The sequence below is a fragment of the Rhodamnia argentea genome, chromosome 7 (genome assembly GCF_020921035.1).
Source record: "Rhodamnia argentea isolate NSW1041297 chromosome 7, ASM2092103v1, whole genome shotgun sequence".
Taxonomy (NCBI): Eukaryota; Viridiplantae; Streptophyta; class Magnoliopsida; order Myrtales; family Myrtaceae; genus Rhodamnia; species Rhodamnia argentea.
The window spans coordinates 23216270-23232778 of record NC_063156.1 but is presented as its reverse complement, the minus strand read 5'-3'; the positions used below and the strand labels follow the sequence as shown (position 1 = coordinate 23232778).

The window sequence follows — 16509 nt, the reverse complement described above, 5'->3', positions numbered from 1 at the left end:
TGACTGGAAATTGTTGACATGAACGTCAATTGGCTTAGATGGCACAATTAAAACCGACGTAAACATTTTTTAATATTTTTTATTTTTTCCTTGCCTATTCTCTATAAAAAAATTTGAGAAAAGAAAAAAAAATTAAAAACTTTTAAAACTATTCAAAAATATTGTAATAATATTAAAAAATTTCCTCATTAGCGATTTCCAATCAAAATTGATCGGATTGACTCAATTGACATACATGCAAAAAATTTAAAACTGAATTGACACAAATACAAAAAATTAAAGACTGAATTGGCACCAAAAATAAATTTAAGACACAAATACAATAAATTTGAGACTTTTTGATACTTTTCCCGTCATTCGTGTCATCCCAAGTAAAATATCTAAACATTCGTGTCATCCCAAGTAAAATATCTAAACGGCATAACATGGTAACCTATTTTTCACATTAAAGTCAACGTGATAAACACGTGCGGATATGCGTCGAGATTCAGGAGCACATCATGTTCAAATTGTCACCAGGGTTGCAGAATCCAATGACAGAACTCGACTCAAAATCATGTCCCTGGGGAAAACGAAATGGTGTTCCTTGAGCTCATGACCAAAATTCTCCAAATGGCCTACTGGGCCCTCAATGAGCACGTCCAAGTATTGCCCTAGAATGACCATGACTTAGGGAACCAGGACAAGTGAAGAACTGTATACGCACGTGCAGATGCTGTGACATCATCTCCCCATTCCGAAGTGGAAGCACATGTCTCTCCGATGCAACTCCGCAGGAACTCGCCTGAAAAGCTTATAGCTGAGAAGCCAAGAAGATGCGCCCAGACTGACTGGATCATTCTAAGCAATAGCTCGTACGTATAATATTCTACACACCGCCAAACACGATCGTTTCAACTATATAATGCTATCCTAGCACATTGAGATCAAAAGGGGAAAAACCTCTTTCATCATCTGTTTAGCGGTTTGTTCTTTATTTTAATTCGAAATCTTGGAGCATTGCTGGCCTCCGATGTCTCAGCCCTGGCCTCAACCTTCGTAACTAACATGTTGGAGCTGCCCACCTCGTTTGTCTTTGCTTGCAGAGTCACCGATTTGAACTCAGGTTCCTTGACTCCAGGACCTTTGCTTCTACTTGGCAACTCCATCGAAGTCTTTGAAGGCTCATTATTCAAGAGCTTCGCTAATTCCTTCTCTTTCCGTTTTTTCTCCTTCTTCAAGCGCTTACGCTCCAAGTACTCCGAGTCTTCCTTGTGTCCTTTACGGTCTTCTCGCTTCCGTTTCTTGTCCTTGTCGCTCTTCGCCTTCTTTTCTTTCCTATGAGGAGAGTCACCTAAGGCCAACGAACTGTCATTTACTGTAGCTGCTGAAAGACTTCGGAGACTTGCATACTTGAGTGCATCGGCACCTAGATCACTGTCTCCAAGGAGCCGAGGGTGCACCAACACATTACCCGAATCGGCAGTGCATTGGAGTTCCTTCCCCAGATCATCGCCCTCGCAAGCAAGCTTAGCACTGCCAATGCTAGCAGTCACACGGGAACCAGGATTTTGACATGAATTAACCTCTTCAAGATTATGATTGCTTATGCTAACAGCTTCAGTGAAATTCCTTTGAGGTGCATCCACTGACACTGAACTGCTAGCTGCACGATCTGGTCCGTTATTCTTGCCTTGAGATTTTTCGGCAGCAGACTGATTTCCCATTTCGTCTCCTTTACTGGTGGCAGTCGAGTGTTTAACTTTGATCTTAACAACCGGTTTCTTCAGTTCATGACTACTTGAAATGCTATCTGCCTCCTTCGGAACTTCTATGATGGCCACATCTTCAGGTGACTGGTTGGTGATGTTGACAGGAGTTTCTAGAGGCTCTGCTTCAGCGGCAAAACTCAGAACAATATTCTCTTGTTCGCTACGAGCCTCAGGATCACCAGTATGAAATGTTTTATCCCTGGGGACTCCATAAAGTGTTGGGGGTCTGAAAAAAAGAAGAGCTCAGAATTACAATCCCATCCCAATTAAGAAGCAAAATATCACAACCTCAAGAAACTATGGCGAAAGTTTATCAATTTGACCAATCAGAGCAGAACTTCTCTTTTCATTCCAAATCGAAACATAGCACAAGTACTTGAAAGCAACTTTTCTGCAGTCACTTTGATTCCACAACTAACTACATGCAGCATTTCATGCCCACTTCAACAGATTATCACTTGCTAAAAAATAGTTCTGAAGCACCAATGATAATTGCAATCATCTTAAAACCCATTTTAAGTAGTGGCAGTGGTCATACCTTCCTGCAAAGATTTGTAAAATGCAGAACAAGTAGTGGCGAAGAAAGACATTGTTAAAAGCCATACGACCTTCAAGCATACGCAGGAAAGCCACAAGCGTTATGCTTTGAATGTCATCAGCTGAATCAGTTGGCCCCCTCATCTGACACAACCGCATAGCATGCATGCCTAATTTGGTCTGACCTGCAATCAAGGATTAAAGGAACCTTGTGACAAAAGCATGACTGACGAAGGAAAATAAAAAATGTTACATAAAAATACCACATGATTTGTTCAGTACATCGATTTGATAATATTACAACCTCTTAAGGATGGTTCTTCCTCTAAAAATTCAATAAACAGTGACAGTGCTGCATTAAGGCCTTTGTACTGGAACTCAAGATCAAGAAGAGCCCTGCTTGCTTCAACTCTCACTTGCCACAATGACTTTAGATTCCTGAAAGGCTTAATTAGATTGCAGATTCGATCCTGCATCAAGTATTGACCACCCTAATATGAGTCATGAATAATTTACAATTAAGTGGGTCATCAGTTATAGTATGGCAACTTACAAGAGGGATCAATACAGAGAATTTCAGAGCTATCTGTGTCAATGTCCGGATGCAGCTGACGGTCAAGATCCCATTGTAGCTAGGCATGAGCCTGTGTATGACATATCCAATAACATAGAATTTCAAATGACAAAGTCATAGTAAGGATTGATGGATAAGCAAATGGATCACCTGTCAAATTGCAAAAGCCGGTCAATGCGCTTGAGGAGTGATGATAAGAGGAGAATAGTCTGCCATGAAATCCCAGCAATTAAACCTCCATAAGTTAGTCTCACTAAGAGAGGCATCAGGGAAGTCGCATTTCATGCTCTCAAAGTGCTATAACTGATGAACAAGACACAACATCTTCCAGTGCAATTAGAATTTATTATAGCATTTATGCACTCTAATGCAAACCGGACATTCGAAGACTTATCTGGCAATTTATAGTTTATGCCAAGTCCTTTCCATAGGCATGCTTTTCAATGGCTGTGTATTGTTAACTCCAATCATGCTTTCAACAATACATGACTAACGATTAGCACAGCCACATATTTGTTCAGTTTAAGCATCTACTCTTTCCATTTTTTGCCTGGGGTTTTGGGTTTTTACGGTTGGTGTTCTTTTTCCTTTTTCGGCAGGGTTTTCATTTCTTTTTCTCTTTTTTTTTTTTTTTTTTTTGGGGGAGGGGAGGTTTGGATTAAGCTTTTCAAATACGCCCTTACAGAACACGGTACCTTAAATACTCGAGTTACATGTGAGATTCACAAAGAGGAGTCCAAAAATCACAATGTATGTACTGGAACAATATATTAAGTAAATATTAAATACTGATCAGAGCATATAGCAAGACAAGACTACCAAACCTGTTGCCCAAATTCAAGCTCGCCAATTGATTGGACCAACGTTGCAAGCCAGAACACATCGGAATAAATGTTGCCATTGTTGTCATTATACTGTTGACACAGAAAAGAAGCACCAAAATCACTTTATGTAGTTAACATTCATCTCATAAAGGTGGCATGAAGAAAGTTATACACGCCATAAATATAATCTTGCAAAGATCCCAAGCAGTTAAGAGTGGCAGGGACAAAGTGATAGAAATCAACAGAAGCCCTGTAGCTAAACATGTTACTTCCCTCTCACAACTCAAAAGACAGTATCAGCAAAGGCTATACTGATAACTAGGATTAATACTGGCACAAGACCAAGCACTTCCATAGAGACAACTCACAGTTTATGAGCACAAAAAGGGTAACACACCCTATGAATTCTAGCAAGACTCTATGATAAATAGTACAACCTCCATTTTCAGAACATGCTGCAAAAGTATCTTATCTCTTATGTAGCATTCCTTAAACTGTAATTTCAGGTAACACTGGTGTAAAAGGAAAAAGAGAGGACAACTTATCAAGCTTTGTAAGGCTCTTGGAAAAAAGCCCAAAAACTTCAATTTCAGTAGACAAAACACATTATCGTCATAGAAGACCATCGATTGCAATAATAGTCATGAAACAATGTTGACGGGTTGTGCAAAGGCAAGCAAAGCTCTACCTTCAGAAGTTGCAAAACAAATTCGACAGCTTCTCTTGGACTTTTTCCATCTGCACCTCTAACCATGGCCACAGCATGTGGAATCGCCTGAAAGAATATAATGCATACGAACTGGATAAAAGTGGCCACTGATGTCAAATGTAAATTTAATGAGCACATAAGCACTTAATTGTCATGAGTTCCAAATATGGCCAACTGGACGCTTTGACAAAAAAAAGAATATCCTCGAGAACTTGGACATCTAAGGACATTAAGATTTTTCACCTGATACATAGTAAATTCAGGTTTAACCCAGGGATGATCCCAAAAACACAATAATTATCTCCATTGTTCATCTCTACCCCTTTGTTTCCTTCAATAGTTACTCCACCGCCCACAGAATCTTGGTTCACCTTTGCTTCAATACAGCTTTGCTCCTTTTGCAGAACATTACACACATGTTTATGTTTGGGCATCCAAGACTCCAACCAGTGATGATTCTATCCCCCTTGCAAGTACAATATCTGTTTGCACTTCAACATTCATTTCAAGTGGCATTCATCCAATTTGGAGCTCTAAAACATCTCCATATGATTACAACAAAAGTGCATCTTCACCACATAGCCTCGGCATTTCATTTTATTGGTCCAACCAATCCAACCATAAATTATTCTACAACCAAAAAATCAGCTTAGTTCCCCTATCAGCATATCAGAAATTACTCCAATCCAATAAAGTCTAATAGCCAAGGGATAATTATTTACCACTACCTATCACTCAGACAGAGAAAAAACCTGATTCCTGTTTGTTTTCATCGGGACACTGTAGACTTGTAGGTCACAGTGCACTATGATTATCTCAAGTTTCTATTGCTCCTCATCTTCTTAAGTCATGCCTGTATGTCTTCATGCTTGCTCCTTTCCAGAAGACTCCCACTACCAATATCCTATACCCATATAAAAAGCCGCTTAAGTCAATGGATTTTTCCTTTCTCCAGTGGCAGTAGTGTAAATTGAGAGAACATTGGAAGCATTTTGCTCCAATTCATTAAGCGGTATGGATCACAGTGGCACGGGCCTTCTAACTTTTTCATTTGGTTTTCCAACCATCCCTCTCCTGGTCACTCTATATTAGCATGTCATTTGAACCACTGATTGGTGGTAGGAATGCTATGTTTTTTTATGTTAATCTTCTGCTTCTGGCTCACCCCACCTCCCTCCCTCCCTCCCCCCTCCCTCTCATGATGGGTTCACCTTTTAACTTAACTCATGATATCTAATTCTGCAAATCAGCTCTATAATATTTAAGAATAAGCAGTAAGAAGATTTTAATCAATAGTAACAGGGAATAACTTTTAGTTGGCCGAATCAGACTTAGTAAGAGTAAATTTGATTCCATCGCAAATAACTCGAATTCTTCATCAGTATGTCCGAAGCAAACGGAATCTATATAATAGAAGATCCACTCACTTAATAGTCTTTGATCTTCTCAAAATCCCAAAGGTGTATTACAAACAAGAACGCCTCATGGCCTTAAAAGAAAGCCCATATTCACACACAGAGGAGTACGATTAAATGATTAGGACGTATTAAGCCTCGCTGATGTGATGTGATACTAATTCACGTCAACGAAAGCTATATCTTTATTCTAAAAAGAGAAATTATAGGATGGTGTAGCAAGGAGAAAAGGATGAACTTTTTTAGTTGAGACAAGATGCGGAACCTCTACATAGGATCTTAACGCCCATCCACTATATGTGTAATTTTCAAGAAGTCGGTGATGGTGTCAGTGTCATTATCCCACGTATGTACTACATAGGGGACACCTCAAGAGGATAGAGTACTCCATTCACTGAAATGATCCAGTACAAAATCGAAACAAATATAAACCAAGAAGAAGGGGGGAGCCAATAAATGCGTTCTTGAAGATGGAAACTGTATTACATAACCTGGATCTTTATGTGCACCATATGTAACTTTGATCAGGTTTCAATTTTTTTTTCTTTTGATAAATACATGCATATAAATCAACAAAATCAACATGATCAAAGGCCAGCAAACAAGGGAGGAAAGTAAGAACACCAAGAAAAGCTACAGTTAAAAGCTCGAGCTGTTCAAGTAAATTTGCAACATTGCTCTCATCAAGCTACATAAACTTAAAGCAATAATTAGTATTCTGATGCATAGAAATTTTCAAAATATTCCAACTCCTCATTTAGATCAAAGTACAAAACATGACCGGCACTTGTTCTCTGTTTAGTTCATGAAAAATTGGATAGCCCCCTCTGCCTCAACCAAAGGTCGACATTGTATATTTATGTAATTCAGCACCCATTATTAAGAAGTACATAACGGATCCCATGTTCTCACCAACATAATTATTGCTTTCTGCAATTACAATCCTTCCAAGACTGCATCAATCCACACCATGTTCAAGATAAAATCGATGCAGCTGCTTTCAGTGGAAACATCAAATAGCAATAGTATTCCCAGCAAAATCCTCACTCCAAAAATAGAACTAATTTCAATGTGGCCACAACTTCACAGAAAAAGTACACGACACACCATTATTACGGAAACCTATAGAGTCATATGCTAGGGATATAAAGCCAAAGAATGAGAAGTTTATTCAGGAAGCAGTCAAATTATTCTGGATATTTATGCACAAAGTGAACTGCATGCAGGTCATTATTCGCATTTTCCCTTGCACAAGTAATAAAAAGCTAAAGATGTATAATTCCACAAAGAGCAACCAATGGAGGAAGACAGCAGCTCCAAGAGAAATGAATTATAAAAAACACAACTAAGTTTGGCAACGTCACATGATCACAGACAACTTAATGTGATCCTACCTCGATGCATTACCTCAAGAACAAAGTACTCGGGAATATCGCGGAAGTCATTTGGCCTAGCACGAGGAAAGTCTTCTAAATCAGAACTGAATTGACAAGTCTACCAATATAAACTCTTAAATTAGTGAACTTACTTGGGAAGCCCAATATTGGCATCAAACCTTCGGCCTTTGTAAAACTTCACTAAATGAAGTAGACCAGCCCAGTCAGTGTCCTGCAAGTACATGGAACAATGGCCCATACATGAAAAGAGAAGCATACAAGGGTCTCCAAATGCAGTACAGAGAATCATGGGAAAAGCATCAGATTAACCAGCATGAAAAGTAGAAAACAACAAAACTAAGAATCTCACTCAAGCTTGAATTTTTTTTTTTTTTTTCAAAGCTTGAATTGACAGACTAGAACTGAGCATCGCTTATTTATCAGCAATATCTCTCATAAAAATTGGCATGAATAATTCAAGGAATTTTGTAGAAAGACATTTTGAAAGAATCAAAAAATCAACTGAATTATCCAACTGAGTTCATGGTGAAAGTTTTAGTACCTCCGATGCTGTAGTAGCCAAAGCAAAAGCTGCCTCAATTCGAACTCTCCAGAAGACCTTGAGAAAGCAAACAAACTGCTTTATTGCAATGAACCTAACAACAGTAAACCATGTGCAGTACGAATTTGTATAAATAGATTACCTTGGAGTCACATAGGAAGTTATTTAGAGCATTTACAATAGCAAAAGAACACTCCGGTAGCGCTTCTAAAGTTGCAATGGCCTGTGCTTGAGCAACAACATCCTTGTCTTTCTCCAACTGATTGACCTGATCACACATACCAACAATGTTAATAATGATCTGCAAGGAAATCAAAGCAACTGAAACAGCCTCATCTAGAAATGGGAAGACTATCCACTTTGTCATTTTGAATCATCTCCATACCAATGAATTATCAGGACAGTAATGGGTGTGTGTTGGTGCTGCGTTGCAGTGTGTATGCATACAGAAGTACGAACATAGGGGAGAGAGAGAGAGAGATTGGATGTCATATAAGTTTAATCAATATCAAGGTCTACTTAAATAAATGGGAGATCAATAGCCTCAACCTTTTTCATTGGCATTTTTCATGCAGTCACCCTGAAACCATATGGCTGATAACTGAGCTCCATGGACACTCAGGCCTCATGAGACCACGCGTGCAAGTATAAAGAGGTACATTCATAAGGAAGAAAGATGATAAACAACCTGGGCAACGAAGCCTTTTATATGCCTCAACATGCATGATGTATGCTAACAGGATGACCATCACCAAAAGAACTTGAAAAGCCTCCCTATGCTACATATCCTTACCCACATTTGCACAGGTTGATTGAAATGAATTTCAGCAATATACTCCATCTCTGGATCTGCCCTAATCCATAGTAGGGGAGATTCAGAACTGCAAAAGAAAAAAACATATGTCCTCAAAGAGGAATTAATGTGATTTTGTGTGCACGCGAACACACACGCATGTGCATGCAGGGACAAACGGCCATTATTGACAAACCTAGAACGAGCATCTACTGCTGCATCACCATTATCATCTGATCCATCAGCTCTTGAACCCTTTTTAGGCTTCAGGAAACGTCGTGCGGCGAGTTTCGAATGGCATTGAATTTCCAACAACTGCCAGCTGTCCCCAGCCATTGGAAGAATGGGATGGTCATACATACCATCCAGTTCGTTAACCCTGATACTCATCATACCAGGCCATCCTACCTCAGCTTCTCGAGCTTCAGAATCAGCATTAGTGTTAGGGGGCTCTACATCAGGTTTAGCTGTACAACTCCTCAAAACTGCCAACTCGACCATATTCTTCCGCTTGTTATAGGAAAACCCCATCCTTAGGATATAAACACGGAGTCAGTAAAATGCATTAGAGGTGCAAGGACCCAACGTTACAGAACTTCTGTAAATCACACCTTAGCACTGGACACCCACATGATCCCACCCATCTGGGAAAAAACTCTTTAAGAAAAGGCCGCTCTAGATTTCCAACCTTATTAGCAAAATGTCTGAACTGCATATTTTATTTATGTTACATTTCAGAATAACTAGATTAACTCGAATTTACAATAGACAATGCACAATAATACTGCTAAAAAGAAATCACCTCTTTCGTGCTCAAAGTTCTTGAAGGCTGGGTTGCATCTAGACCACGAGCAACAATAGTCTGCAACATCTGTACATTTAAAAGAAATGAAAAGGATCAGACTGAGCAAATCATCCACAAAGTACAGTCCAGTGACATTCATTACTACTAACAACTTAATCAGAAGACATTATGGAGAACATACAGAACATAAATCAGATCTCTTTGCTCAAAGGAAAGACAAATTTAAGTTAAATAAACATTTGGTGCAAGGAAACATGTTCTTCTATCGATTTTTCTTCAAGGTATAATCTCTAGACTAGTATATATGTTAAAGGATGAATTGTACTGAACCTTTCCAAAAAAAAACAAATTCTAGTGGGCCCTTTTGCCTTAAATTCCAAGTGTCCCCCATTCTATGACATACTAGTAAAGCTATGAACAAACTGGTTAAAAGACATAGGGCTTAACATGATAAAAAGGATAAAATAGTGTGAGTGCTAACAGAAAATTGATTGCTAAAAACTAGAAAATGGCACATGGCTCGACTATAGCAAAAAGGTAGCAGCAATGTATCTCTCTCCCATGGAGAGAACCGTTGGTTTGATATTTCCTTTATGGAACATAGGCAAACACTGAATGAAATGAAGGGCACACTTTACAAGAACCACTTTGGAAATTCATTTACATTACAACAAAAAACTGTAGTGATGAGTCATAGTGACGGCAAACAGTCAACCAACTGTTTAATAAATGATACACATCCATATAGATAATATCGCACTCTCTAACATAGTGCAAAAAGCAAAAAGGCAGCTAGAACGCTTACTTTACAGAAAGATTCAGGTCCCATCTGCTTTTCCAACATCTGGAGGACTGCGACCTTCACAAAATTACACAGTGGTCATATTCGCCACCCAAAAGATGCAAGACTGTAGATGACCAACAAGTGTTGCGAGACAGAAAATTTCATTGATGTCAACTTACAGACTTCCATGATCTTATCTTGCCATATAAACCAAGAGACTGAGTCCCGTACAGATCCTTACAAGAACCAGAGGAGCTTAAAGTAGTTGCACCACCATCATCTGCTTTGCAAACTGCACAATTTGCCTGCATTTGGGCAAAATAAGCATTCTGGTGATGTTCAAAAGTATTCAATTCATTAAAAGAAAGATGACAAGGTTGATGATGACAATATTAGTGTCCACCTAACTGTGATTTTACGGCCCAGATATATAAAGAGCCATAACAATACATCAGACAATGTGAACATAAGTCGGTATACGTCTTAACTTCCACTAATCCAGTCTAGCCCGCACCCCAAACCCTAACCTTTCAAAAGGGGATAAATCAAAACACCATTTCTGTACATCTTACTGGAGCTATAGTAGCTCAAAAAGGATACACCTGTTTGCACAGCCACATATGTGGGCTACAAGAAAGAAGCAAAGTCAACAATGTGCGTTTTCCCCCAAAAGCCACAGGTAGACAACCCTATACAGAAACCCTAAATTTTTTAACCTGGAGATCTAACTGGCAAGGCTCCTCAAACTAACTTCCAGTCGTCGTAATAAGATGCCTAATCTATTATAAAATCGTAAAAAGCATTAAGCAATGGACTGTCAGTGTTGGATACCAAAGATCTTTTTCCAGTTAAGTATCAGACCATTACACAAACATACATGAATACAAACATGTAAAGCTGAGCATATAGGCAACAAGAAATTTGAGAATCTAAGTATACAAAAGCAACAGAAGTTATAAAAATTAAGCTTAAAGAGGATATCCAATTCTATTCTTCCACTGCAAGTGTTAAAAGCTGCATTTGCTCGAATGCATCATGTTGGAATATATAAATATTAAACCACGCCTTCTTCTATCAGCTTAAGCTTTTAGAGCAGTTGGTTGTGGTCTTATAAAATCTTTCATGGTATCGGAGCGGGTGGTCCCGAGTTCAAATCTTTCCAGGCCCCTATTTACCTCCCCAAATGAATATTTCCACGCTTAGTACTAGGCAAAAAGACCAGACTAAGCGTGAGGGGGAGTGTTGGAATATATAAATATTAAACCACGCCTTCTTTTATCGGCTTAAGCTTTTAGAGCAGTTGGTTGTGGTCTTATAAAATCTTTCACATCACATTATGTAGAATGACATGTCATTCCGAACAAAATGAGGCATGCTCAAACAAATGGCAAACCTTGAACCTCCGATAGCGAGCCTCATTGTTTCCCAAATATTTCTTGATATAGGAATCAGTAAGAAAACCGGCAAGACCATCCAACAACCATTCTGCAAACCAGAAGAAACAAGTGTCACTGCAAATGTAATCTAGTGGAGTAGTTCCGTCAAAAAGGCATAGAGGATAGAAACTGCCAATAGGAAGAAAGGAGTGAACAAAAGAAATTTGAACCACTTACCATCATCCGGGCCGGATGGGATGATATATACACCAAACCACTGTCTTGCAAGGGCATAAGCTAGTCTAATCCTTGTGTCAATGGTCTGTAACAATAAAATTAATGTCTGCCGTCATTTACCAAGCTTTTAGAAACAGGAAAGCAACAAACATGGACTCTTTGAGGTCATGGTAGCTCAAGGAAGGTGCAACTGGGGGCCCGAGACTTGATAAAGCATCACAGGACAGGGAGATGGTCAAACAGTTTAAAAAATCTTTGCTATAAAGAGCATGGTCAAATAAACAAAAAAGAGTTTTCTCCAAACGAGAGCAAATATTACTACCTTGCCATTGCTCCGTCTACACGTCTAAAGGTACCATCACAATATTATTACTACCTATTCCATATTTTAAAGGCCTCCCAAGCATTGGGTGTTAAGACAAATGCACATGTTTCTAAGCTTACATAAAGGCAAAACCACACTGATGTCACAGAGCCAAACCTTGTCGATAATATTCTCATCATGTAAAACTTGGGAACTAAATATGCTCATTGAGGCCCCTAAGCTCGATGATGACACTGTCATCTCAGGTGCAATAAAAATTTGCTTGTATGATCCAAATGGAAATTTCGCTCCAAGGTATTCCTCGTAATGGCTGCTAAAAATGAATTGTGCATCAATAAACTATGCCATAGAATACAGCAAAATCCAGCAAACTTTTAAGTCTATTTCCAATGCAATCTATGCTGGTGGACGAACCTGAAAGCACTATAAAAGAATCCCACGGTATTTTGTAGCTTGGACTTATAAGCAGGCAAACACATGTGTGATATCAGACAATTCTGGGGGTCTGGAAAGATTTCAAGTGGCCCAACCACCAAGGATATCCACCAAGCACTAACTGGAACATCTAACCTGTATACATAAGTCTTGCGAGGAGGATCATCCTTGCTCAAAACCTGCAAAACATGTGCAGAATATCACACAATCAGCAATCATCAACTGGAAAATTAACAAAATATTGCTTCGTATTAAGCTCAAGCTGAGTAATGCAGAATTATTAACCGACCAAACAGAAGTCAAAATATCACTGTCATATAGGACTTATCTGTCATTAGTAATTTAACAGACATACACACGACATGCTCGTGGATAAAAGAAAACATCATATTGCAAAATAGCTCATATTGAAATCCTTGCAAGAATTATAAACTTGCTTAACAAGACATCAGCATTCAAATCATATTCATTCTCAGCCCTACAAAATAAATGGAAAAGAGGAGCAAAGAAGAAGTAAATACTAACAATGACATCCTATGCCCTGGATGCTAGTAGAGATTCATGGCCTCATGTCAGGCTTTGGTCAATCACTCATAGGAAAATAGTCAAGTAAATCATCTATTAGAATAAACTACCACCAATCAAGTTTAGGTTTACACTGAATTCCATGCATGTCATTTAAGTCATTGACAATATTCAAAAAAACTTCAACATATTACCGTCACTTCTGAGAAAGAGAGAGAATCTATTTCATCACCTCACTAACATCTAAATGAACGATGGCAGGATAAAGGGGAAAAGAATAGAGCCAGAAAGATCAGCTTTGCCCAAATATTCCCTCAAAACGATGCACGTACTGACCATATACTCATGTCAAGCTCACAGATTGTCCTGACCAAACATTTTTCTAAAACTAAAGGTGTGTCAAAATGCATCACGGTATGTCCCAACTCTCTCTGGAAGAAAGAGATTCACCGAACATTGGTGCATCATCAGTCGAAAGGACTATAGAAAGACATCACACATCCAACCACTTGAATCAGTCATGAGTTTGTGCATTATACATCAAGATTATTGCCTGCATTTCAGCAGCAGAATTATACTACTTATCTTATGTGCATTACAGTAGATTTTTTATCTTCTCCATCTCACCTGATATAGCAATTTCCCAGTGCTGACAGCAACAAGATCATGGGCCACTGTGAATTCCAAATCATAGCTGAACAAAGTAACAGAATAAACCATAATTCTTATTTTTTTCTATATAAGAATATAATTGAACAACCATTATAAAAGTAACATGCCAAGATTAATCCTCTAAGACTGCAAAAATTGTCGTCGTATAATACCAGCATTGCTGTGAGTTCTCATCCATACAGGGAAACCAACAACGAGCCCGCCTGATCTGATTATCGGTGTGAAGAATATTATCCTCAAAATGAATGCCTGTCTCTGCTTTGTCCACCCAATACTCAATGCGCACCAGCTTTACATTCTGCATAAAACATCAACCTACATAAGATCCAACAGAAGTTTACCTCATGAAAACATATTGACCATGCCAAACTCAATAATTTCTATCCATAAACTCAAGAATCCAAAGGCAACAAACAATAGAAACCATCACTCCCACTAGAAACAGAGGTCCAAGAAGGAAAAAGGGGTAATTTAAGGTCTGTCAGCAGCTAATTAACGCTCTTCTAAGTATGGACGTAGGAAGCATAAGCAAGACTTAGTAGATTATTGTCAGTTCAGTGTAGAAATAGAAGCCAGAATACCTGATTTTAGAATACTACTTTGAGCATATTTTCCTCAAACAGCAGTTCATTGGGCAAAAGCCAAGAAAGTAAGCTCACTCTTCAACTCAAATCAGATCAAGTAGCCTCTCATCATTTAAAAATTGACTCAAATTACCTGCTTGACCTCGCCAGATGACTGTGAAGCATTCTCTACCACCAATTGATCCTGCGATTCATTTTCCACCTTGAAACCCTTACAGCAATTAATTAATAAGTTTGGGACCAATTCCCTATCCAGAGCTGATAGATACAAAGACCCAGCAACACCAGCAGCAGAAGCAGGAGACATGACAGAGCTCCATCTTCTCTCGTTATCTAAATTCTGATAGTGGGGATAGTATTCATACTCAGAAGGCTCTCCATCAACCAAAACACTAGAGATCCCCAGATTTTCAGCATGTAATCCCACTATTCCAATATCTGGAACTGCAATTTCTAGCTCCGTATACCTACAAAAATGCATACAAAAATTACTCATAAAGCCACCCAAATATCAAGCTACTCCAAAAAGACAAGCATTAGTTTGAAGTGCACAAAAAATGAGTTGACTTAAAATTATTCTAAAAACACATCAGGTGCAGTCACTGCATTGGGACGAAAACATAGAGACGCAATCAAGCCTGTCTTCTTTTCCGATTATTAGGAGAAGAAGACCATAATAACATACAAAATTACCAGCTATGAAATTCAACTACAGAAACACAGCGGTTGGGTGTGGAGAGAGAGAGAGAGAGAGAGAGAGAGAGAGCATAATGGACTCTTCTCGAGTGATATCAGACATGCAGAAAGAAGTTGATGGGTTTTAGCAAACGTCGAGGCCTTGAGTATCTTATAAATTCCTTGACGAGACAAAAATAACATAAATCGGCACAATCAACAAACGATCAACATCTGACTGCACAGGACGAGCTGAGCCAATGAAACCGGCAATTCGACATGCACCGAGCAAGAAACTCCAACTCTAGATTGATTACAGTTCCAAGATCGACAGACCACATATGTTCAGGTGACAAACACTAGACGAGCTCCTCCTCAATCGATTAACGAAAAAGAGTAGACAATCGCAAGGAATGACTCGGAACTCCTCAACACACTTAACACCGTGCGTGCAACGGAGGGTGGAAGCATCCACAATGCGGCGATTCAAAGCTCGCACTCCAAAGGCGAAATTGCAAGTCAGAGATTGAGAAATGGAGAACGCGGAGAAGACAGAGCAGAGAGCACAGTTCCGAGCTCAAATTTCAAACGAGAGAGAAAGAGAGATAGTGACCCGTAGATTCTCCGGTTAGGGAGGTCGACGGAGAGGCAGAGCTTCTGGTGGCGGACGACGGCGCCGGGATGATCGAGCTTCGCATCGTCGTTGTTCTTGGGCTTGCGCGCCTTCGCCATCTCTCTCGCCAGAGAGAGAAACGAGATCCGAGCGAGAGAGTGAGCGAGGGAACGAGAGTATGGACCGCAGGAGCTCCGCCTGGATTTATAGAAGCTCTCGTCGTTGGGCTCCGTGCTAAGCGCTGACCATGTACGAGCCCTAGATTTTGGGCCGCCCCGACTGGCTGGCCACGTCACGCGGATCAACGCCGCCCGTCCAAATTTATTGAGAAAATCATGCCCTTATTTTCTGATTAAAGTAGATTTTATTTCTAACCAGAGTACGAAATGTCTTCTTTATTTCAAATATCATCATTATTTCAACAAAGAGCATAACCAAAAGCACCTTCATCATTTTTTAATGTTTTTCCCTTTTTTCTTGCTTCTCTTCCTTTCTTTCTTTTTTTTCCCCTTCATTCTCGCCGGTGGCCAATCCGGTTGGCCACCACCTCGCCGAGGCAAGTTTACCAAAAAGGAGCGGAAGCAAGAACTCAATCTGAAACAATTATGCTATCTCACACGGGCTCTCTGACCACTCAAGGGACCGCCTGTTAGTTTCCAGATCTTGCTCTTGGAACTAATCCTTTAAGACATCGATTTCTGATCCACGGGATCCACTATCTATTTCCCCTATAGGTTTATCCCGATCAAATATTGGATAGATCCAGCACTCATTTGCGAAGTTAATCAACAAGTGGAGAGAGGCCCCTGGGACTCTACACGTGCTTTAACCCAATACTAGATCTAATAAACTTTCCGGATGATTACGTAATTTGTGGCAAGTGGAGAGCATACTGAACCAACCATTGTAATAGAGAAGTAGAGACATTTTAGCACGT

General features: G+C 39.4%; 1 protein-coding gene across 4 annotated transcripts; it reads right to left on the bottom strand.

Moving 5' to 3' along the window:
• Window positions 1-823: 823 nt before the first annotated feature.
• LOC115734831 (transcription initiation factor TFIID subunit 2) lies at window positions 824-15753 on the bottom strand. Of its 4 annotated transcripts, none has more exons than XM_030665783.2 (25): window positions 15573-15753; window positions 14418-14751; window positions 13853-13998; window positions 13656-13722; window positions 12483-12682; window positions 12225-12381; window positions 11744-11828; window positions 11524-11615; window positions 10310-10435; window positions 10152-10205; window positions 9344-9412; window positions 9153-9250; window positions 8738-9073; window positions 8542-8629; window positions 7891-8016; window positions 7749-7805; window positions 7339-7418; window positions 7218-7260; window positions 4375-4461; window positions 3687-3776; window positions 3013-3071; window positions 2842-2932; window positions 2593-2758; window positions 2290-2473; window positions 824-1977 (listed from the first exon to the last, which is right to left on the bottom strand). In XM_030665783.2, exons 1-25 carry the CDS (start codon window positions 15689-15691, stop codon window positions 951-953), a joined length of 3981 nt encoding a protein of 1326 aa, XP_030521643.1. In that variant the 5' UTR covers window positions 15692-15753; the 3' UTR covers window positions 824-950. The 4 variants fall into 4 exon arrangements, with proteins under 4 accessions (XP_030521643.1, XP_030521644.1, XP_048137584.1 ...); XM_030665784.2 differs by having other exon boundaries at window positions 12225-12378; XM_048281627.1 differs by lacking the exon at window positions 3687-3776.
• Between the last annotated feature and the right edge of the window lie 756 nt (window positions 15754-16509).